The 26,153-nt window shown below is 38.5% G+C and overlaps 1 protein-coding gene across 2 annotated transcripts in view; it reads right to left on the minus strand.

The window, feature by feature from the left end:
* LOC118587272 (cytochrome P450 2C26-like) overlaps positions 1 to 26,153 on the minus strand; it is a 48,250-nt gene that overhangs the window by 8,730 nt on the left and 13,367 nt on the right. For both annotated transcript variants that reach the window (XM_036193118.1, XM_036193109.1), the window contains 2 exons: positions 11,660 to 11,801; positions 305 to 492 (listed from right to left, as the gene is read on the minus strand). In XM_036193118.1, coding sequence (XP_036049011.1) covers positions 305 to 492; positions 11,660 to 11,801 — 330 coding nt within the window. The remainder of the gene's footprint in view (positions 1 to 304; positions 493 to 11,659; positions 11,802 to 26,153) is intronic.

Here is a 26,153-nt window from a genome sequence, read left to right on the forward strand (position 1 = left end):
TTCAAATTCCATATACATTTAAAAATACCTCTCCAGAAATAATAAAATTCACATGTCTAGACAAAAATAAGACCAATGAAGTGATTACATTAATTGTTTCCATTAAGCATATTGAAAAATAGCAGTGGCACTATAGAAATAGTAACAAAGATATTCACCCAGATGTACCTGCAGAAGGTCTGCCCTCCAGATTGTAAAGCAGTACAAGCCACCAGCAGCACCAGGTGACACAGAGGACTAGAACTGCACTGTGATCTGGGAACATCAGGAGCACAGAGGTGCAGCAGAGAAGAGACAAGCTTACCTTGGGGATAAGGTAGTTCCTGAACTTAGTGTCACAGGTCACCGCATGGGGCAGGTTGGTGGGGAGGAGGTCAATGAATCTCTGGACCTCATGAATCATGGCATCTGTGTAGGGCATGTGGTTCCTGTCCTGCATGCTGGGGCTGCGGTGTCTGCCAACCACACGATTAACCTCTTCCTGGACTTTAGCTGGTTGGACACAATGAGAAATGAGGAAATTGGTGAAAAGTTACATGTTTGGCACAATGGTAGGTCATACACAGTATAATGTAAGTGTTCCAAAAGAATTATAAATGTGCATTTTTATTCTGGAATAAAAGCATTTATACATATATTTATAAAGAGATGCTGTATTGTGGATTCATATCATTATCCTATATAGATATTATAAATCAGCATATACTTATTATTTAGTAGACATAACAGCATATAAGAAACAAGTAACTAAAAGTATCAAATAAAACAGAGTATAATTAGTCAACATGCTTTAGTCTGTGGTAAAGAACATTAGATGTTAGATACTAAATCTGTATCCAAATACAATATTCTTTTACACTCACATTCTAATGTATGTGTATTTATGAGACTGTGACTGTACTTCAGGAGAAGAGAATCTACCTCAAATATGGCTGCACCACTCTTGGGCATACACCTAACAGTTGCTTCAGCCTACACAGAAACACTTGCTCAATCATGTTCATTGCTGCTTTATTCATAATATCCAGATAATGGAAACAAAGTAGATGTCCATAAATAGAAAAACAGACTTTTTAAAATGTGGTACATTTATACAATGGAGTGTTCCTCATCCATTAAAAAATGAAATTCTGGTCCCATTCCTGGGCACCAGCCATCCCGGGAGGCCCTGCCCAACTTGGCCCCAGTTTCAGGCCATTTATGGGCCCTGTGAAAAGGCTTCCCTTTTCCAAGACTGCAGGCAGACCCTGAAGTCTCCACACCCTGCCCCACACTCATTTGCCCAAGACCCCAGCCACTCTCAGAGAATCAGAGACCAGCCCCCAGCTTCCATCCTGCCCTGGAATTCCTACCAGGACCAGAAGTGAGTGCCTGGGGTCACACCCAGAGAGGCCTGCACTTGGGTCACCAGCCACTCTGGGGAAGACCTGCCCAACTGGACCCCAGGTTCTGGCCATAGGGCAGGATCCCCCATCCCCACCAGGAAGGTTCCCCATCTCCAAAACCCTCTGGGGAACCCTACAACTTCCACGCCCTGCCCCCACACCCATCTGCCTGAGACCCCAGCCACTTCCTGAGACTTAGAAACCAGACCCCAGCTTCCATCCTGCCCCGGAACTCCCATCTGGACCAGAGGTGAGTGCCTGGGGTTGTAGTCAGAGAGGCAACCACCTCTAGGTCCCACCCCTGGGCACTAGCCATCCTGGGAGGACCTGCCCAACTTGGCCCCAGTTTCCGGCCATTCATCAGGCCCTGTGGGAATGCTCCCCTTTTCCAAGACTGAAAGCAGACCCTGCAGTCTCCACACCCTGCCCCCACACCCATTTGCCAGAGACCCTAGCCACTTCCTGAGACTCAGAGACATGCCCCCAGCTCCCATCCGCCCAGGAACTCCCATCTGGACCAGAGAGCCCCCAGCTACCATCCACCCCAGAACTCCCATATGGACCAGAACTTTTATCCTGTCCCAGACCTCCCATCTGGACAAGAGTAGCTCCCATCTGGACAAGATAAGGAGACCCCAGGGACTTCCTGAGACTCAGAGTCCAGTCACCAAGCTACTATCTGGCCATCACTCTCATCTGGACCAGAGCTCTCATCCGGCCCTGAGCTTCCATCTGGACCAGAGAGAGGCTCCCTTAATCTGTCAACTCTGTCTGGACCAAGTACACTGATAAGACCAAGAACAAACCCATGAAGACATGGGCAGATGTCAAGGTAGAAGTACATACAACAAAGTAAAGAGCAATACAGCATCACCAGAACCTAGCCCTTCTCCAATAGCTAGACCTGAACATCACAGAATGGAAGAAGAAAAAGAAAACAACCTTATAAGTAACATCATGAAGAGGCTAGAGCCTTATATAGAAGAAATCAAAAATAAAGTGGAGGAACAGACAAACAAAAAAATGGGAAGAACACTATAAAAAACTAGAGGAAAGGACAATTAAAGCAGAAGAAAACAATAAGTCCCTGAAAGAATATCAGGAAAAAGCAAGGGAAACAGTCCAAGACCTGAAGAGGGAAATAGAAAAAAATGAAGTAGACACTAGCAGAAGGAATGCTGGAAATAGAAAATCTGGGTAAACAAAGAGAAACTTCAAATGCAAGTATAACCAACAGAATGCAAGAGATGGAAGAGAAGATCTCTGGTATTGAAGATACATTAGAAGAAATAGATTCATCAGTCAAAGAAAACACTAAGACCAACAATGTAATGACCCAAAATGTCCAAGAAATTTGGGACACCATGAAAACACCAAACCTATGAATAATAGGGATAGAGGAAGGAGAAGAATACCAACTCAAAGGCACAGAAAATTAATTTAACAAAATCATAGAAGAAAACTTTCCCAACTTAAAGAACGAAATGCCTATGAAGATACAAAAAGCCTATAGAACACCAAACACACTAGAACCCCAAAAAAGTCCTCCTGCCACATAATAATTAAACAACTAATTGTACAGAATAAAGAAAGAATATTAAGGGCAGCAAAAAAAAAAGGCCAAGTGACTTATAAAGGCAAACCAATCAGAATAACACCCAATTTCTCAATGAAGACTGAAAATAAGAAGGACCTGGACAGATGTAATGCAGATACTAAGAGACCATGGATGCCAGCCTAAACTAATATACCCAGCAAAATTTTCAATCATCATAGATGGAGTGAACAAGACCTTCCAAGACAAAACCAGATTTAAACACTATTTATCCACAAACCCAGCCCTACAGAAAGCAATAGAAGTAAAATTCTAACCTAAGGAAGTCAGCTACACCCTTGAAAACACAGGCAATAGATAACACCACAGCAGCAAACTCCAAACAAGAGAAGTACACAAACACTACACCCAAAACATAAAAATAATAACAGGAATGAACAATCACTGGTCATTAATATTCCATAATATCAATGGACTGAATTCACCTATAAAAAGACACAGACTAACAGATGGATACAAAACAGGACCGATTTTCTGCTGCATACAAGAAACACACCTCAAATTCAAAGACAGACACCTTCTAAGAATAAAAGGCTGGGAAAAGACTTTCCAATCAAATGGTCTTAAGAAGCAAGGTGGTGCAGCCATCCTAATATCCAGCAAAATAGACTACAAACTAAAATAAATCAAAAGAGATCATGAAGAACATTACATACTCATCTCAGGAAAGATACACCAAGTTGAAGTTTCAATTCTGAACATTTATGCCCCAAACACAAGGGCATACACATATGTAAAAGAAACATTACTAAAGCTTAAATCACATATAAAACCACACACATTAATAGTGGGAGACTTCAACACCCCACTTTCACCTCTGGACAGATTGGTCAAATTGAAACTTAACAGAGAATTAATGGACTTAATTGATGTTATGACTCAAATGGACTTAATCAATATCTACAGAACATTCCACCCTAACAAAAAAGAATGTACCTTCTTCTCAGCACCTCATGGAACCTTCTCAAAAATCAACCACTTACTTGGCCACAAAGCAAATATCAACAGATACAAAACAATTGGAATAACCTCCTGTGTTCTACTGGACCACCATGGTTTAAAGTTAGATTTCACAAACAACAACAACAACAAAAAAAACCCTACAGAAATCCTACAATCTCATGGAAACTGAATAATGCTCAGCTGAATCACCAATGCGTTAAGAAAGAAATAAAGAAAGGAATTAAAGACTTCCTAGAGATCAATGAAAATGAATACACCACATACCCAAACTTATGGGACACTATAAAAGCAGGGCTAAGAAGGAAATTCATAGCACTAAATCCCCACAAAAAGAAGCTGGAGAAATCTCACACTAGTGACTTGACAGCACACCTGAAAGCCCTTGAACAGGAAGGAGCAAAGTCTCCCAGGAGGAACAGACACCAGGAAATTATCAATTTGAGAGCTGAAATCAATAAAATAGAAATAAAGAGAACAATAAAAAGGATTAATGAAACAAAGAGTTGGTTCCTTGAGAAGATCAACAAGATAGACAAGCCCTTATCCAAACTAACAAAAAAACACAGAGAGAGCATGAAAATTAACAAAATCAGAAACGAAAGGGGGACATAACAACAGACAATGAGGAAATCCAGAGAATCATCAGGTCATACTCCCAAAACCTCTACTCCACAAAACTGGAAAATCTAAAAGAAAAGGACAATTTTCTGGATAGGTACCACATATCTAAGTTAAATCAAGACCAGATAAACCATTTAAATAGCCAATAACCCCTAAGGAAATAGAAACAGCAATTAAAATCTCCCAACCAAAAAAAAAAATCCCAGGACCAGATGGTTTCAATGTTGAATTCTACCAGATCTTCAAAGAAGACTTAATACCAATACTCTTTAAATTGTTCCACACAATAGAATCAGAAGGTATATTACCAAACTCCTTCTATGAGGCTAAAATTACCCTGATTCCCAAACCAAACAAAGATGCAACAAAGAAAGATAACTACAGGGAGAGATCCCTCATGAACATTGATGCAAAAATACTCAACAAAATACTGGAAAACAGATTCCAAGAACACATCAAAACAATTATCCACCATCATCAAGTAGGCTTCATCCCAGGGATGCAAGGGTGGTTCAACATACAAATGTCCATCAATGTAATACACTATATAAACAAAATCAAAGAAAAAAAACCACATGATCATCTCACTAGATGCAGAAAAGGCATTTGACAAAATCCAACACCCCTTCATGATAAAGGTCTTGGAGCGATCAGGAATACAGGGATCATACGTATACATAATAAAGACAATCTACAGCAAGCCAACAGCCAACATCAAATTAAATGGAGAGAAACTCAAAGCAATACGACTAAAATCAGGAACAAGGAAAGGCTGTGCCCTCTCCCCAAACTTATTGAATATAGTATTTGAATTTCTAGCCAGAGCTATAAGACAACATAAGGAGATGAAAAGGATACAAATTGATAAGGAAGAAGTCAAGCTTTCCCTATTTGCAGATGACATGATAGTATACATGAGTGACCCCAAAAATTCAACCACGGAACTGATACAGCTAATAAAATCCTTCAGCAACATAGCAGGATACAAGATCAACTCAAAAAAATCAGTAGCCCTCCTATATACAATAGACAAACAGGCTGAAAAAGGAAATCAGAGATACATCACCGTTTACAATAGCCACAAATGATATAAAATACCTTGGGGTTACTCTAACTAAGCATGTGAAGGACCTATATGACAAGAACTTTAAGTCCCTGAAAAAAGAAATTGAAGAAGATGTCAGAAAATGGAAAGATCTTCTATGTTCATGCATAGGCAGGATTAACATATTAAAAATGGCAATCTTACCAAAAGCCATCTGCAGATTCAATGCAATCCTTATCAAATTACCAACAGAATTCTTCACAGATCTGGAACGAATAATACTCACTTTCATGTGGAACAACAAAAAAACACAGGATAGTCAAAAGAATCCTGTATAATAGAACAACTTGTGGAGGCATCACAATCTCCGACCTCAAGCTCTACTATAGAGCTACCATAATAAAAACAGCTTGGTACTGGCATAAAAACCAACATGTGGACCAATGGAATCAAATTGAAGCCCCTGACATTAACCTGCATACCTATGAACATATAATTTTTGACAAAGAAGCTAAAAATGTTCAATGGAAATTAGAAAGCATCTTCAACAAATGGTGCTGTCATAACTGGATGTCAACATGTAGAAGGCTGCAAATAGACCCATGTCTGTCACCATCCACAAAACTTAAGTCCAAGTGGATCAAAGACCTCAGCATAAATCCTGTTACACTGAACCTGATAGAAGAGAAAGTAGGAAGTACTGTTGAATGCATTGGCAAAGGAGATCAATTTCTAAATATAACACCAGTAACACAGACACTGAGAGAATCAATTGATCAATGGGACCTGTAGAAACTGAGAAACTTTTGTACAGCAAAGGACACAGTCAAGAAGACAAAGTGACAGCATACAGAATGGGGAAAGGTCTTCACTAACCGCACATCTGACAGAGGGCTGATATCCAGAATTTATAAAGAACTCAAGGAATTAGACATCAAAATGCCCAACATTCCAATTAAGAAATGGGCTATAGATGTAAACAGAGAATTCTCAACAGATGAAGCTCAAATGGCTGAAAGACATTTAAGGAATTGCTCAACATCCCTAATTACTTGGGAAATGTAAATCAAAATGACTCTGAGATACCACCTTACACCTGTCAGAATGGCTAAGATCAAAAACACAGAAGACAGCTTATGCTGGAAAGGATGTGGAGCAAGGGGAACTCTCCTCTACTGCTGGTGTGAACGCAAGCTTGTACAGCCACTTTGGAAATCAATATGGCACTTCCTTAGAATATTGGCAAACCATCTCCCTCAAGACCAAGCTGTAGCACTCTTGGGCATATACCCAAGGAATGCTAAATCATACCACAAGGGCATTTGCTCAGCTATGTTCATATCAGCATTGTTTGTAATAGCCAGAACCTGGAAACAACCTAGATGCCCTTCAACTGAAGAATGGATAAAGATAATATGGTACATATACACAATTGGTACTACTACTCAGCAGAGGTAACAATGACCTTATGAGGTATGCAGGCAAATGGATGGATCTAGAAAAAATCATCCTCAGTGAGGTAACTCAGACTCAGAAGGGCAAACATGGTATGTACTCATTCATGGGAGGATGCTAGATGTAAAACAAAGATGACTAGACTGCTATTCACAACTCCAGGGAGGCTAGCTAGAAAATGGGACCCTAGGAAAGACACAGGGATCGCCCAATGACAGAGAATGGGATGAGACCTACATGAACAACATGGACGAAAGTGGGAGTAATGAAGGGCAAGGTTTGAGGGAAAGAAAGCTTAGGGGAGCAGTAGATCCTAGCTGGATCAAGAACAGAAAGGGAGAACAAGGAATAACAGACCATGATAAATGAAGACCACCTGAGAACAGGATTCAGCAGAGTGTTGGAGAGCTCTCCAGAAATACACAATGATACATCCTCTGTAGACTGTTGGCAATTATTGAGAGAAAGCCTGATCTGATCTAATCTGGTGATCAGATGGACAAACACCCTAATAGTCGTGCTGGAACTCTTATCCAATAACTGATGGAAGTGGATGCTGAGATCCTCAGGCAGGCCCCAGATGTAGCTCCAGATGTCCAAGCTCCAGGTGTCCAATTGTCAAGGAAGAGGAGGGACTATAAGAGTGTGAATTGTTGAGACCAAGATTGGAGAAAGCTCAGGGACAAACAGCCAAACAAATGGAAACACGTGAATTATAAACCAAAGGCTGTGGAGCCCCCAGCTGGATCAGGCCCTCTGGATAAGTGAGACAATTGACAAACTTGAACTCTTTGGTAGGCATCCTGGCTGTGGGAGTGGGACCTGTCCTTAGTGCATTAGCTGGCTGTTTGGAACCTTGGACTTACACAGGGAAACTTTGCTCAGCGTGCAAGGTGGGGACTGGACCTGCCTGTACTGAATCCAACAGGTTTACATGAATCCCCAGGGGAGTCTTTGCCCTGGAGGAGATGTGGTGTTAGGGATGGGAGGGTGGAGGACAGGGGAACCCATGGCTGGTGTGTAAAATTAAAACTCAAATATAATAAAAAAATGAAATTCTCATGTAAATAGATAGGCCTAGAAAAAAAAATCACCCTGAATGATATAGTCCAGACTCAGAGAGACAAATATGGTATGCATTCACTTATATGTAGATATTATCTTTTAAATCAATGATAACTAAGCTACAATCTGTAGAACCATAGAGAGTAGATGTAAAGTAAGAGACTGTGGAGAACAGATAGATCTTGTTAGGAAAAGGAGATAGAACAGATAGTTATGGATATATTGGAGTGAACCATGATTGGGGAGGGGAGACAAGGACGAGGGGGGCATGTAGGGAGAAATAGCTAAAATTCAGGGTCATTTGAGGGATAGTATGGAATCTTAATACAGTACAAACTTCATAAAACATATATGAAGGTGATCTAAATGAAATATCCAAGAGCCCTAACTGAAAATCCCTTGTCCCTAAATGAAACTTCCAGTACCAGGGTTAGGTTACATTTAATTGAGTTGTTGGTCAAAGGACTTCCATAGAAATCTCAAAAAACCCAGTCTGGTGGCAAGACAATAAGTTGCTCTCCACAAACTGACAGCATAGATCCATTGCTGAAGCAACACCCATACAACACTGTGAACATGGACAAGTCAGGCTGATGCCTACATAGAACCGTCACCCCTATGTTCCAGCATCTTCAGTGTAGGAATATACTCTGCATACTGTCAAAAGAGAATCATAGAATCATAAAAACCAAGACAACAATAAATCCTTTGATCAAAATGGTGCCTTGCCTACAGGATATGCTAGGGGAATGGTGGCATTAAACTTGAGGGAGTATCCAACCAAGAACTGATTTAGCTTAAGGCTCAATCTATGTTATGAAACCCATCCTGAAACTGCTTGGGGGCCAAAAATGGGAGACTAGAGAGCTCAGGGACCTATGTTAAAATCAAATACTCTGTTTTGGAAACAAAACATTAACAACAGAACATGGAACACAAACATAGCAATAAAATGACTCCTAACAACAGTCTGCTATACTCTTAGATCATTGTCTTCCTCAGCCATCTTAAAGGAAGCTTCATCTTTCATCAGATACCAACAAATACAGAGACCCTCAATCAGACATTGTACAGAGAATGAGAGCCTTTGGAATACTTAACACTAAATGGAATGTCTCCATCAAATCCCTCCCCTCAGGGATCAGGGAATCCTGTGGGATAGGAGGCAGAAAGAGTTTGAGAACCAGAGGGATGGAGGATATTAAAAACATAAGATCCTATAAAATCAAAATAATCAAAGAACATATAAACTCACAGAGACTGAGGCAGCATGCATAGGGCCTGCACAGGTCTGCATCAGGTCCTCTGCATATATGTTATGGTTTCCAGTTTAGTGTTTTTTTTTTTTTTGAGATTCTTTGATGTGCAAATGAATTGGTCTCTGTTTCCTGTGCCTTCTCTTGTGTTCTTTTCCTTTGTTGGTTTTGTCAATTCTAGTGTTATTTTTTGTTGTGTCATGTTGTATTTTTTACATTGTATTATATTATATATTATATCTTAGAAGTTTTTTTCTAATGAGAGGCAGAAAATGATAATCTGGAATGAGAGGAGGTAAAAAGATGGAGTAAAGGGAGGAGGAAATCCTAATCATAACATAATACATAAGAAAAAAATCCATTTTTCAATAAAAGGAAAAAGAAGCACATTAGATTATAATACTTTGTTATACCAATAGTCATTGTTAGATTAATTGTAATTACATAATATTATTCATTATCATGAAAATTATGATCATTTTCCATTATTAGAAGTCCTCTAGATAAATGGATGCATTTTCATTTGTTCATAATTTTTATTTTTTGACTTAAATTTATGCTAGAAATTTAGGTAGATATTTTTAATGCTGGGAATATATACTCAATTAAAAGGAGCATTAGACTATAAACCATTTCTCTTTCATCCTTCAGTTTTGGATAAAGAACACCCACATGGTACATGTTGAACTGGGAGATTCCCAGATCTGTTACCCATCAACCCTTACCCTCCAACAAGAGATCTTCAGGCTCCTGGATCCCATGACTAACTGTGACTTTACTTCAGTTAGTGGGATAAAAAAAATCTCACAAATTTTATGAAAGAAAGGAAAATTTGACAAAAATTATTGCAAACCTGGAGCTGTCATCTACCTTCTGTTTTACAAACTCATAAGAAAACAGCTGATCCTGAGAATTCTTGTGTAGTCTCAATCAGAATAGTTTATATGAGACTCAGTGATCTCCCTAGAAAGATTCATGATTATGTTCAATCCTGAACATCCATGTGTCTATCTTGGGTGAATGTTTTGAATCTATCTGAATAATACAAGACAAATATTTTTCTATTAATGTGGTGAAATAAGGAGTTATAATTTATTCCCTTTGTCTGGAGGATAGACCCTGCTGCTTCCATTCATGGAACAAGGCAGAGAAAAGGCTCTGAGAACCAGAATTCTGGGACTCATATGCCCCTAGGCTACCATTGCTCATTGCCTGTCAATCATCAATGTCTCAGGTTAAAGGCTTCTGAGACTCAGTTTCTTTCAAGAATTTTATTTTCCTGGAGTTGGGTTACCTGCTGAATGGGAATAGGAAGAGGACCTCACCAAGGTGAGCATCCTGTAAACAACTTTATTCTCTGCATAAACTTCTATTCTTTTGGAACAGGACCCTTCACTGGTCTGGAGATATAGATCCACAGCTTATTTTTCTTACCATGTGCATGTTGATCTAACATTTATGTTTCAACATTATCTTTCTTGCTTTATATTTTTTCATTCCTCACATTATTGTTTCAGTACTTTTGCTGAAGTCTCTTTGTCTGCTTATTGTTATCTCTCCCCATCCTAAAAATATTAATTTTGATTCACATCTGTGTTTTTATCATGTATTATATATTGAGCACAGGAAAGAATTTGTGTTTCATATATGCTGGACCATTGGCTCTGTTTAAAAATACAGTGTAGAAGAAAACACTATTAGTACAGTTGAAAAAAATCATTGTTCAACAGAAGTTTAAGGAAATGGACTTCTGAAGTGATAAAATTCCTTAATCTATATTTTCTGCATTAATGGAAAAATGTTTTTAGAGAATCTAAATATTTTGAACACTTCTCAGAATGCACAGTCTCTCAGCCAGACTCAGTACATTCTATGCTTTTTGTTAATATTTCCATGAGGTGAGTTTTCTTTTCTCCATTCCAAAGTTAGATGCATCAGAATGAGGAAAGGAAACCAAAATATCTCAGCTGATCCAAAAACATGACTTTTAAGAACAAAGGAACATGTTCCCACAGGACAATGTATCCTGGCCATGCCTGTTGGAGTTTACCTTCCAGATAACTCAGACACTGGCCAGAATTTGGTTGCTTTTCCTACTGTCAGAGTCTGTTTCTCTTGGTCATGCTGTTCTTTACAGCCAGTGAGTGACACAGAAGGTGAAGGACTGAGAGGTCTCTAAGAATAACACACAGGACACTAACAGAGTCTTTCAAGCATCTTATAGGAACTCTTGTGTCACCATCTGTATCCTCACCTGTGACATGTGGGTGCTTCAGCAGGAGCAGGAGAGCATATCTCAGTGTTGTGCTTGTTGTCTCTGTCCCAGCAGTAAACAGATTACTCACAGTTGCTGCCAGATTTTCAAGTGTAAATTCTGATTGTTGATTGTGGTTTTCCTAAGAATAATTTGATGCAATAATCTGGTAAATTCTTTATCAGCACATCTGATTACAATGGTTCTACAGTTTTACACAGTTTATATATTTGTTACCAAATGTATAAAATTTAGAGTAAAACTCCATAGTTCCCATTCCAAATTGTTGTTCTAACTGTATAGAAATTTGCTGAGCTGCATAGTGTTCGGGGTCTAGTTAACTTGACATGAACACTTATTCATTTGCAATTATCTTATATTAAGATGTCTGCAAAAGTGTTTGTGTTATATTGTTGCCAACAAAAATTCTGAAATGTAGAGTAGAGGAGAAATTATGGCACCGATTTTTATAATTTTCAATTTCACCCTAATTCCTTACTAGCCTAACTTTTGCATTGATATGATTATCTGCACATAGGTGTGTATAGTTTTGTACTTTCATGCCCTAAAATAATAAACAAAACATTTTTTCATTAATCATTATCTCCCATCAAAATCATATGAAAAAGGATTGTGTTAGTTCTAATTGTGGGGTACAAAGATTCATGCATAAAAATGAGGGCCTGTGTACTTTAAATGGTGAAGAATACTGGAGGACATTTGACTCTATCTCTGCAAATTCTGTTTTAAACTAAGATGGATCTATAATGAGAATCTTTGCATTTTTCATATACTGATATATTTTGGATATAAGGTCAGAAGTAAAGTGCCTGGGTCCCATGACATACAGAGAGAGAGAGAGAGAGAGAGAGAGAGAGAAGAAGACTTCTGACATTGTTTTCCACAATGGCTGTAATAATCGACACTCTCATCAACATTATATTTAATATCCTTCTCATTTCATTATCACCTGCAGTTTTTTCTTTGATAAAGTTCTGCAGTTACTACTGTAGTATCAAATCTGATTGTGATATTATTTGTCCTTCCAGTTGGAAAATGACATCCATAATTTTATTGGTCATTTGAATTTATTCTTTGAAGAATAATATCTAAAACTATGGGGAACTTAAAATGAATAACAAAACAATATGAAAATGGCACAGTGTAAAATTTTAAAGACTACAAACTATGACAAAGTGGTAATTACTCCCAAACTCTATGGTTACTGAAAAAAAATCAGTCACCATACAATAACTCTGTGGTGATATATTGTGTACTTCAATAAAGCTTGTCTGATGATCAGAGGACAGAGCCAGCCACTAGATTAGAAATAGAGCCAGGCAGTGATGGCCCACACCTTTAATACCATCACTTGAAGTCTCCTGCCTTTGCTTGGGAAGCACACACACCTTTAATCCCAGGAAGTGATATGGCAGGGCAGCGAAAGGCATATTAGATGGGGAGAAATTGGAACTCATTCTCTTTAGACTGAGAATTTTGTAGAGGTAAGAACTAGTGACTGGCTGTTGAGCTTCTCTATCTTTCAGCTTACACCCTGGTATCTGGCTTTGGGTTTTTTATTATAAGACCATCTAATTTTCAAATATCAACAGGCATCCAAATTGTAGAGCATGAATTCACAAAATTGCCACTTGCCTGTGGTCTTGCAGACCCTGGCTTAGGTAGAGCTGCATGCAGCCAGAGTCACCACCCCATATGGGCTGGAATCCCTAACCTGCTGGCTAAGATTTTGTTGCAGCCTCTATGCAGGAAACTCTGTAACTTTTTTTGTTTTGGCTCCAAAAACCATAGGAGTTAGCCACTTTCTTGAGTTCCCTCATGCAGATGACTGACTCTTTGGCTTCTTCTCTCCTGGTGGGTTGTGGGCTCCCTCTGGATCCCAATCTTAGACTGCTACCACACTAGGTTGCTACCTTGAAACCTGTTGGGCTTCTACTGTTCTACATAGAAGCAGTCAGCCACTCATCTGAATTGCCACTATTGGCAATTTAGATTTTTTAAAGGGAGAAAATAGTTAAAAGAGAATTTTCATCCCACATTAAAAAATGCTAAATGTTTTTACAATGGAGGGAATTTGGTGTGTGTTTGATAATACAATTGATAGTCTGAAAATGGAACAACTGAATGAGAGGATAATTAAAATATATGGGATTTATGTAATGTCAATTATATATATTTTTGTTTGATTATTTCTGTTTTAAAATCAAAAAATTTGGTTAATATGAGTGCCAAGATGAAAGTTTTAGAAAAACTTATTGAAATAGATCATAGAAAAATTCAGACTCAAAAGGAGAACCAATCTCAGCATTGCATTATATGATTACAGAGAAACATCCTAAGGCTTTCAAACAGCCATCCTTAATCTATCCAGTAACCATACAGGAACTGCAAAATGCTCAAGGCTGTGTACAAGCTAACTGGAATCCTGTGGAAATGTTAGATTTGAGGAGATTCAGAGAAGCTATAGTGTTATATTATATGCATTCCCCTTATGTGAAGCAAATGTCAAACTTGTGGTCAACATATAATAGAATTATCCCTCTAGACTAGAGAGATTTGAGTACAGCTGTCTTACAGGCTGGCCCACAATTACAGTGGAGGGCTTGGAGAAGGATTAGGCTAAGATCATTGGACAATGAAGTAGGGTGAGAGGTATGGAAATCTCCCAAGATCAACTTCTTGGAAAGGGAGATTATTTTAATATGGAAAGACAATTTCTATATGATATCCACATCCTGGCCTTGGGATGGAATTGAAGAAGTAGGAAAAAAATTGAATCATTTCCCAAAGGTATACAGGACACAAAAGAAACCTTCACTGATTACTTACAAAGACTCACTTCATAAATAAATAGAATGATACCAAATTCAGAAGCTATACAGAGAGTAATTGTGTCTCTGACTTTTTAAAATGCTAAAACACAATACAAAAGATAATTGGGCCATTAAAAGCAAGATCAGCACCTGTGGAGGAATGGATCCAAGATCCAATTACTATTCAATCTCATGACCATTATATTTGGATAGGAGAGGTGATTTCCAGAGGTTTGAAGAAAACTAATAATGTCAGATGTTTTAATTGCAGTAAACAAGATCACCTAATAAGAAACTATAAATTGGGCGTTCCTGGAAGTAATGTTTTCTCAAGGAATAATTCCAACAGAGCATCCCTCCCTTCTGGATTATTCAGAAGATGTGGCAAAGGCAGACACTGAACTAACAAATGTAGATCAACAAGGGACAGACAAACTAATCATTGCCTTTGCCATCAGGAAACTCCCTGAGGGGCCTCTCTCTTGTCCCCATATCAAATTCCATTCAGTCCTTTCCTGTAATTGTGGAGAAAATTCCTTCCCAGAGAAATTGACAAGCCTAATACCTATTGTAAAAAAATAACCCATACAATAGATGATAGAACAGCTATAGAAAAAATAACAAAAAATTCAGGATAAACCATAAATCAAAATTGATGTAGATTAGATTTGTAACTCCTCAAAGTTAGGGTTGGGGAAGGGTTTTCTTTTTTTTTTTTTACATTTCAGGATAACAAAAACAACAATCTTGAGGAATTTAAAGACTTTTAGACAAATAATCATCCAATGAAATGGGAGAAATACCTGGAAAAAATTACCAAGAAAAGGAATAATCTGACCTAATTCGATCTCTAATGTATGGAGGATAGTACCCCAAAACAATGATTCCAGATGGACTATGACAATGACATTAAGCTGACAAACACCATCCAAAGATGATCTACAAACTGCTCAGGGCAATTTCAAGATGGCTAGCTGAGATGACCTAACCTCACAGACTACACAAGCAAGGACTTGAAGCAAACCCAGCACTTTCCCATTATGCAGAGACTGGACAAAATGACACCGCTACCTCGCCCAGGACTTGAGTATTAACCCCAAATTTTCCTTTTCAGGATTCCCTAATGATGACTTCCCTCCCCCTCAGACATCAGTAAGTCATCTTAAGAATATGATGGGCCCATTCCCAAGAGGTGTGATGGGTGATTTTTGGTCATTCCATATGTTATGGTTAATTGTCTTTGTTTATTGTGGTTGGTTACAAGTAGTTAATTGTTAATGGTCAGAAAAAAGGTAAACAAAGGAAATTAAATTCATGGTCCTTGTTTAAAAAAAGGAAGAAAAAAAAGATATGATATGATAAGATAAAAGGTAGATTATTGAGTCTACTCTCAATAAAAGATTTAGGAATGATAGATAAAGGGTAGATTATTGAATCTACTCTGGAAAAAAAGGACAGGGATATTATAAGATAAAAAGACAAATTATTGAATCTACTTTTAAAAAGCAACTAGTTTTAAATATTTTGCTTTGGATTAGATGTTTGTATATTGTATACAAATCATGTATATTGATACAAATTTAAGATTGATTTTGTTATAAAATACTGTACATACATGTATAAGCTTGTTCAAGGTATTGTACCTATACAGCTCATTTAACAATATAATGCAAATTTTTAGTCCTTGAAAGGTACTATTACCAAATTATCAGGATATAAAGAAATGCAGCTTAGTAGTTAGTCATTACAATCAAACTTGTAAGTCATATTAGTCATGTTTTTTAGGTCAAACAGAGATAAAGCTGAGATATACAGGTCATCTTCAAACACTTCAGATATCTATAGAATATGACATTTAAGATGTTTTAATTACATAGATTTTTTTATGACTATGAGACATGTCTCCTCCTGGCAGCACTAATGACTTTAGAAAAGATTGTGTGCATTGAAGAAACTCCATATGGACTTTAGATTCTTTCTGGCAAAAGTTAGCCACTGGGCAAAAAAATGCCTTTGCCTCAACTGCTGACTATATGCTGTCCAAAAACAGACAAACAGGACACAACAGAAAGGACTGTTGAACCTTGCTAAGACAAGGTACAAAGACCCTTCAGAAAACTCTGCTTCACAAATGAGTCTGTCAGATATGCTAGGCCTGTAGGCCAAAATATGGATGCCCCAACGTTGCAGAGAAATCTTGGGTGACTGTCCAGACAGACAGTTGTTTCTGTCATTTCTCACATATTTTGGAAGTTTCTTGTTTGCACTTTCTGCTTACTCATTTAATATTATTTCCTTCTTGGGTCTCTGAGTGGGTTGAAGATTAGATAGTTATAGTGTTCCTTGTTAACAAATTCAGAACAGAAACTCACTAAAGAGGTGTAAAGTGTGTAAGTTTGAAAGACATCAAAAGATAGTTTTTGGTTGGTATTATATGTTAGAATATAAAGTGAATTATGTATAACATTTTGCACTCTTCAAAATAGGGCAGATGATGGAGTATTTAATCTGAATTTGTCAAATGTTTATGGACTGAACATTGCTAATGTATTTCTTGACTGTATATATTGTAGATAGTTATTGTATATGGTTTCTCTTATATTAGTTAAATCCTTCTTTTATTATTTTACACAAGAAAAAGGAAAATGTGGTGATATATTGTGTACCCTAATAAAACTTGCCTGAGGATCAGACGAGAGAACAAACCACTAGATTAGACATAGAGACACAGAGATCAAGCAGTGGTGGCACACACCTTTAATACAAACACTTGAGATCTCATGCCTTTGATTGTAAATCACACATGCTTTTATCTCAGGAAGTAATATGGCAGCTTAGAGAAAGGTACATAAGGCATGTGGATAGGTACCACATACCTAAGTTAAATCAAGACCAGATAAATCATTTAAATAGTCCAATAACTCCTAATGAAATAGAAACAGTCATTAAAAGTCTCCCAAACATAAAAAGCCCAGGACCAGATGGTTTCAATGTAGAATTATACCAGATCTTCAAAGAAGAGTTAATACCAATACTCTTTAAATTGTTCCACACAATAGAAAAAGAAGGAACTTTACAAAACTCCTTCTATGAGGCTATAGTTACTCTGATTCCCAAGCTACACAAAGATGCAACAAAAAAGAGAATTAGAAACCAATATCCCTCATGAATATTGATGCAAAAATTTCAATAAAATATTAACAAACCGACTCCAAGAATACATCAAAAACATTATCCACTATAACCAAGTAGACTTCATCCCAGTGATAGAAAGATGGTTCAACATATGAAAGTCTGTCATTGTAATACACCATATAAACAAACTGAAAGAAAAAAACCACACATGATCATTTCATTAGATGCTGAAAATGCCTTTGACAAAATCCAACAACCCTTCATGATAAAAATATTAGAGAGAAAACCAAAGGGACTCCACTAAAATCAGGAACAAGACAAGGCTGTCTGTTCTCCCCATATTTATTAAATATAGTACTTGAAGTTCTAACTAGAACAATAAGACAGGAAAAGGAGAACAAGGGGATACAAATTGTAAAGAATGAAGTCAAACTTTCATTATTTGAAGATGCTATGATATTCTACATAAGTGACCCCAAAAATTCTACCAGGGACCTCCTACAGCTGATATATGCCTTTAGCAATGTGGCAGGATACAAGATTAACTCACAAAATTTAGTAACCCTCCTATATACAAATGATAAATGGGCTGAAAAAGAAATCAGAGAAACATCAGCCTTTACAATAGCCACAAATAATATAAAATACCTTAAGGTATCTATAACTAAGCAAGTGAAAGATTTGTATGACAAGAACTTTAAATCTCTGAAGAAAGAAATTGAAAACAATATCAGAAAATGGAAAGATCTCCCATTCTCATGGACAGGCAGGATTAACATAGTAAAAATGGTGATCTTTTGAAAAGCAATCTATAGATTCAGTGCAATCCCCATCAAAATCCCAATACAAGTTTTCACAGACATGGAAAGAACAATACTCAACTTCATTTGGAAAAACAAAAAACTCAGGATAGCTAAAAGAATCCTGTATAAGAAAGCCACCTCTTGAGGCATCACCCTCTCTGAAAAGCTCTATTAAAGAGGTATAGTAATAAAAACAGCTTGGTATTGGTATAAAAACTGACATATGGATCAATGGAATGGAACTGAGGACCCTAAAATCAATCCACACATCTTTGAACACCTGATTTTTGACAAAGAAGCCAAAACTCTACCATGGGAAAAATAAAACATCTTCAAGAAATGATCCTGGCATAACTGGATGTCACATAATTAGATGTCAACATGTAGAAGATTGCAAATAGATCTATATCTATCACCATGCACAAAACTCAAGTTGAAGTAGATCAAAGGCCTCAATATAACCACTAGTTACACTGAACCTGATAGAAGATAAAGTAGGAAATAGTCTTGAACGCATTGACACAGGAGAACACTTCCTTTATATAACCAGTAATACACTGAGAATAGCAACTGATCAATGGGACCTCCTGAAACAGAGAATCTTCTGTAAGGCAAAGAGCATTGTAAATGAGACAAAATGACAGCCTCTAGAATGAGAAAAGATTTCACCAACCCCACATCTGACAGAGGTCTGATCTCTAAAATATATAAAGAACTCATGTAACTAGACATAAAAACAACAAACAATCCAATTTAAAAAATGAGTTGTAGAGCTAAAGAGAGAATTCCCAAAGGAAGAATTTCAAATGGCTGAAAGACATTTAAGGAATTACTAAGAATCCTTAATAATCAGGGAGATGCAAATAATGACTCTGAGATATCATCTCATACCTGTCAGAATGGCTAGGATCAAAAGCACTGCAGACAGCTTATGTTGGAGAGGATGTGTAGCAAGGGGAACACTCCTCCACTGTTGGTGGGAGTGCAAACTGGTATAGCCAATTTGGAAATATGGCAGTTTATCACAATATTGGGAATCAATCTCCCTCAAGACCCAGCTATATCACTCTTGGGCATATGACCAAGGAATTCTCAATCATACCACAAGGACACTTGCTCAACTATGTTCATAGCAGCATTATTCATAATAACCAGAACCTGGAAACAACCTAGATGTCCCTCAACTGAAGAATGGATTAAGAAAATGTGGTACATACACACAATGGAGTACTACTTAGCAGACAAAAACAATGACATCATGAAATTTGCAGGCAAATGGATAGAACTCAAAAATATCATCCTGAGTGAGGTAACTCAGACTCTGAAGTACAAACATGGTGTGTACTCACACATAAGTGAATACTAGATATAAAGCAAAGGATAATCAGCCACAACTCCAGAGAAGCTAACTAACAGAGAAGAACCAAAGAGGGATGCATGGACTGCTCTGATAAGGGGAAATAGATGAGATCTCTATGAGTAAATTGGGGGTGAGGGGTGGGTAATGGAGGGTAGTGGATAGGGGATGAGAAAATAAGGGAATTGATGGTTGAGCTGCAATAGGGAAGGAAGGGAAAGGCAATGAAAGAGATATTATGAAAGAGGGAGAGATCATGGTGATGGAAAGAAACCCAGTGATAGGGAAGTTTCCAGGATTCTTCAAAGATGACCCCAGGCTGGACTTCTAGTAATGGTGGAGAGGGTGACTGAAATGAACTGGCTTGCTCCAGAGATCAGACTGGTGAATACCCTAACTGTCATCACAGAGCTTTTCTCCAATGACTGATGGAAAACAATGCAGAGATCCACAACTAAACACCAGACAGAGCTGCAAGAGTCCAATCAAAGAGAGAGAAGAGGGAGTCTATGAGCAAATGCATCAAAATCATGATAGGGAAACATGCAGAGATGACCAAACCAAACTAGAGGGAACTCATGAAAGTTGGATCAACAGCTATGGAGCCTACATGGAACTGGACTAGGCTCTCTGCCTGGTGAGACAGCTGTGTAGCCTGATGTGCTGGGGAGACCTCCTGGTGGTAGGATCATCTATCCCTGGTGCACAAGTGGGGTTTTGCAGCCCACTACCTATTTTGGGACACCTTATACAGTCTTGAGGCAGTAGGAAGGGCTTGGAATTGCCTCTACTGGATGTGCCTCCCAATGGGAGGCCTTGCCTTCTTTTGGGTGCAAGATGGGGGAAAATTGGGAGGGGGATGCTGGAGAGGAAGGAGGAGGGAATAGGGAGATTTTTCATAGTTGTGTAAAATAAATGAAAAAATATTCCTAATAAAAAAGTGGAAAAAAGAAAAAAAAACAGGTATCTAATGGGCGACTTTAGGAAGAGCAGCTCTGTCCTTCTCCCACCTTTTGAAGGGTTCTTAGGCGGAGGAGAGAGGAATTAAGAAATGACAGATAGAAAGAGAGACCTAGATAATGAGAAGAAACACAGAAACACAGGATAGCTTTGGGTGGGTCTTGGTCAGTACCCAACTGCCTTGTTCTTTATTCAAAAGAGCTTTTTATAATAAGCCAAGGGGAGAGGCAAAAGACCTCCTCCTTGCAAGATCAAAGTACACTGTACAGCCAAGTGTAGACTTTTCCAAATACCTGTTAAACACACCTGTGGCCAAATCATCTCTTTACACAGCCCTACTGGGTAGAGCAATCTCAGATTCTCTGACCCTGAAAAAAAATGGACTCCCACAGTATCTAAAAACAAACAAAAACAAACAAACAAATAAATAAATAAATATAAATTGGATAGAAAAAAGCCAAAGAAAAAGCATAAGTAAAAGACACGTCTGGATAGGTACCACATACCTAAGTTAAATCAAGACCAGATAAAACATTTAAATAGTCCAATAACCCCTAAGGAAATAGAATCAGTCATTGAAAGTCTCCCAACCAAAAAAAGTCCTGGACCAGATGGTTTCAGTGCAGAATTATACCAGATCTTCAAAGAAGACTTAATACCAATACTCTTTAAATTGTTCCACACAATGAAGGAGAGTATTACCAAGCTCCTTCTATGAGGCTACAATTACCCTGATTCCTAAACCAAACAAAGATGCAACAAAGAAAGAGAACTACAGACAGAGCTCCCTCATGAACATTGATGCAAAAATACTCAATAAAATACTGGCAAACAGACTCCAAGAACACATCAAAACAATTATCCACCATGATCAAGTAGGATTCATCCCAGGGATTCAAGGGTGGTTCAACATATGAAAGTCCATCAATGTAATACACTATATAAACAAACTCAAAGAAAAAAACCACATGATCATCTCACTAGACACAGAAAAGATATTTGCCAAAATCCAACACCCCTTCTTGATAAAGGTCTTGGAGCGATCAGGAATACAGGGAAAATACCTAAACATAATAAAGGCAACTTACAAAAAGCCAACAGCCAACATCAAATTAAAAGGAGAGAAACTCAAAGAAATACCACTAAAATCAGGAACAAGGCAAGGCTATCCCCTCTCCCCATACTTGTTCAATATAGTACTTGAAGTTCTAGCCAGAGCTATAAGACAACATAAGGAGATTAAGGGGATACAAATTGGAAAGAAAGAAGTCAAGCTTTCCCTATTTGCAGATGACATGACAGTATACATGCGTGACCCCAAAAATTCAACCAAGGAACTGATACAGTTTATAAACTCCTTCAGCAACATAGCAAGATACAAGATCAACTTAAAAAAAATCAGCAGCCCTCCTATATACAATAGACAAACAGGCTGAGAAAGAAATCAGAGATACATCACCCTTTACAATAGCTACAAATGATATAAAATACCTTGGGGTTACTCTAACTAAGCATGTGAAGGACCTATATGACAAGAACTTTAAGTCCCTGAAAAATGAAATTGAAGAAGATGTCAGAAAATGGAAAGATCTCCCATGCTCATGGTTAGGCAGGAGTAACATAGTAAAAATGGCAATCTTACCAAAAGCAATCTACAGATTCATCGCAATACCCATCAAATTACCAACACAATTCTTCAGAGACATGGAAAGAATAATACTCAATTTCATATGGAAAAACAAAAAAACCCAGGATAGTCAAAAGAATCCTGTACCATAAAACAACTTCTGGAGGCATCACAATCCCCGAACTCAAGTTCTACTATAGAGCTACTGTAATAAAAACAGCTTCTTACTGGCATAAAAACCAACATGTGGACCAATGGAATTGAATTGAAGACCCTGACATTAACCTGCACACCTATGAACATATAATTTTTGACAAAGAAGACAAAAATGTACAATGGAAAAAAGGAAGCATCTTCAACAAATGGAGCTGGCATAACTGGATATCAACATGTAGAAGGCTGCAAATAGATCCATATCTGTCACCGTGCACAAAACTTAAGTCTAAGTGGATCAAAGTCCTCAACATAAATCCAGTAACTCTGAACCTGTTAGAAGAGAAAGTAGGAAGTACTCTTGAATGCATTGGCATAGGAGATCACTTCCTAAATATAACGCCAGCAGCACAGACACTGAGAAAACAATCAATCAATGGGACCTGTTGAAACTGAGAAGCTTTTGTAAAGCAAAGGACGTGGTCAACAAGACAAAGCAACTGCCTACAAAATGGGAAAAGGTCTTCACCAACCCCACATCTGACAGAGGGCTGATATCCAGAATTTATAAACAATTCAAGAAATTAGACATCAAAATGCCCAACATTCCAATTAAGAAATGGACTATAGAACTAAACAGAGGATTCTCAACAGAGGAAGCTCAAATGGCTGAAAGACATTTAAGGACTTGCTCAACATCCCTAATTATCCCGGAAATGCAAATCAAAATGACTCTGAGATACCTTACATCTGTCAGAATGGCTAAGATCAAAAACACAGAAGACAGCTTATGCTGGAGAGGATGTGGAGCAAGGGTAACCCTCTTCCACTGCTGGTGGGAATGCAAGCTTGTACAGCCACTTTGGAAATCATTATGGCTCTTCATTAGAAAATTCGGAATCCATCTCCCCCAAGACCCAGCTGTAGCACTCTTGGGCATATACCCTAGGTATGCTCAATAATACCACAAGGCATTTGCTAAGCTACAGTTATATCAGCATTATTTGTAATAGCCAGAACCTGGAACCAACCTAGATGCCCTTCAACTGAAGAATGGATAAAGAAAAAAATGGTACATATACACAATGGAGTACTACTCAGCATAGAAAAACAATGACATCATGAGGTTTCCAGGTGAATTGATGGATCTAGGAAAAAATCATCCTGAGTGATGTAACCCAGACTCAGAAAGACAAACATGGTATGTATTCATTCATAGGGTGATACTAGATGAAAAACAAAGATGACTAGACTGCTACACAAATCCAGGGAGGCTACCTAAAAAATAGGACCCTAAGAAAGACACTGGAATCGCCCAATGACAGAGAAATGGATGAGATCTACATGAACAACTTGGATGAAGGTGGGAGTAATGAGGGGCAAGTTTCAAGGAAAAGAGAGCTTAGGGGAGCAGGAGATTCTAGCTGGATCAAGAATAGAAAGGGAGAACAAGGAATAACAGACCATGATAAATGAAGACCACATGAGAACAGGAAAAATCAAAGTGCTAGAGAGGTGCCCAGAAATCTACAATGATATATCCACTGTAGACTACTGGCAATGGTTGAGAGAGAAAGCCTGAGCTGACCTAGTCTGGTGATCAGATGGCCAAACACCCTAACTGTTTTGCTGGAAATCTCATACAATAACTGATGGAAGTGGATGAAGAGATCCTCAGCCAGGAACCAGGTGGAGCTCCAGGAGTCCAATTGTCGAGAAAGAGGAGGGACTGTAATAGTGTGAATTGTTGAGACCAAGATTGGAAAAGCACAGGGACAAATAGCCAAACTAATGGAAACACATGAATTATGAAACAAAAGCTGAAGAGCCCCCAACTGGATCAGGCCCTCTGGATAAGTGAGACAATTGAATAGCTTGAAATGTTTGTGAGGCACCCAGACTGTGGGACCCGGACCTGTCCTTAGTGCATGAGCTGGCTGTTTGGAACCTTGGGCTTACACAGGGACACTTTGCTCAGTCTGGCAGGAGGGGACTGGACCTGTCTGTATTGAATCTACCAGGCTGAGCTGAATTCCCAGGGGTGCCTTTGCCCTGAAGGAGATGGAAATGGAGTGGAGGGGCTGGGAGGAAGATTGGGGCTGTGGTGGGAGCGGGGAGAACAGGGGAACCCATGGCTGATATGTAAATTTATAACACAAATACAAAATAAAGAAACATACAAGATGCTGAGACACACAGGTTTGCACACATAGAACATAAATGAAAACAAAATCAGGAACTGCATGTCCAATCAAAATATCTTTAAAAACAAAACAAAACTAACTCAAACAAAGCATTATGAGATAAAAGCAAGTCCAGAAATATCTGGAGTTTGTTTTGTACTGGCCATCTATTGCTGAGCTTGGGGGCTTGCCTTTAAGGAAGTATGGTTTATCTGCCCAGTGAGAGACTGTTGCAGGAAACTAATTATTCCTTTGCAAGTGGTTATTAACTGGTGATAGCTTCTAGGTTATGGATGGAGAGTATGTCTGTTTCCCTTCTCATCACTGGGTCCCCATCTAGCTTAGACCTGTGCAGGTGCTGTGGTTGCTGCCCCAGTCTCTATGAGTTCACTGTACATCAGTCCTGTTGCGTCTAGAAAGAAATTTCCTTGGTGTTTTCCATCTCTACTGCTCTTACAATCTTTCTTCCTCCTCTAGCATAGAATTCTCTGGGCTCTTAGAAAAGGATCGATGTTTTTGACCAGGTATCTGTTATAAGACACTGGCTTGTTTCCAGGTATTGGTTATTATGAATAAAGATGGCATCATCTGATATATTTTAGACACACGGGCTTGCTATGTAGTCCAGGATGGCCCTGAACTCAACATCATTCTTTGTTAGTTGCCTCAAGTTCTGGGTTTACAAGTATATTCCAAGAGTATATTATATGTATATATTTCTGTATTAATGCGAATTTTCACCTTTCTGGGATTATATAGGTTTTTCACATAAATCTCTTTCCTTCCTTCTTTTCTTCCTTCCTTCCTTCCTTCCTTTCTTCCTTCCTTCCTTCCTTCCTTCCTTCGTTTCTTCCTTCCTTTCTTTCTTCCTTCCTTTCTTTCTGTCTTTCTTTTTGAGGTAGGTTTTCACTGGGTAGCAGAGGCTGGCCTAGACCTCAATATGTAGGCCAAGCTGGCTTGGATCTCACAGAGATCTCTTGCCTCTGCCTCTGCCTCTCAAGTGCTGAGATTAAAGGTGTGTACTTTTATGCCTGGCCATTCATATTTAATTAATTAATTAGCTAATTAATTAATTATTTTTTGAGACAGGGTCTCACCATGAATCTCTGTCTGTCCTGGAACTCATTGTTTAGATCAGTTGGACTTGAACTCACAGAGATCCTCTTCTGCCCCTCCAGGGATGTACACAGACTGACCGAATTACCAAGACATGCCTGGTAGAGGGCAGCAGAAGCGAGCATGTGCTGGAGAGATGGGCGAGAAAGGGAAGCTTTGTGGTTTGTGTGCTCCAAAGAGAGGCAGAACTGAAGAAGCAGTGAGAGTGAGGAACAGCCTGAGGTGACAGCCCTGCCCAGCCAGTCTACCATGCAAGCCCAGCTTCAGGGCTTTGAGTTGGCCCATCCTACTTCCTCCCTGGAACTGTGAAGGGGCCTGGTCTTCAG

This window comes from Onychomys torridus, chromosome 1, assembly GCF_903995425.1.
Source record: "Onychomys torridus chromosome 1, mOncTor1.1, whole genome shotgun sequence".
In the NCBI taxonomy this organism is placed as follows: Eukaryota; Metazoa; Chordata; class Mammalia; order Rodentia; family Cricetidae; genus Onychomys; species Onychomys torridus.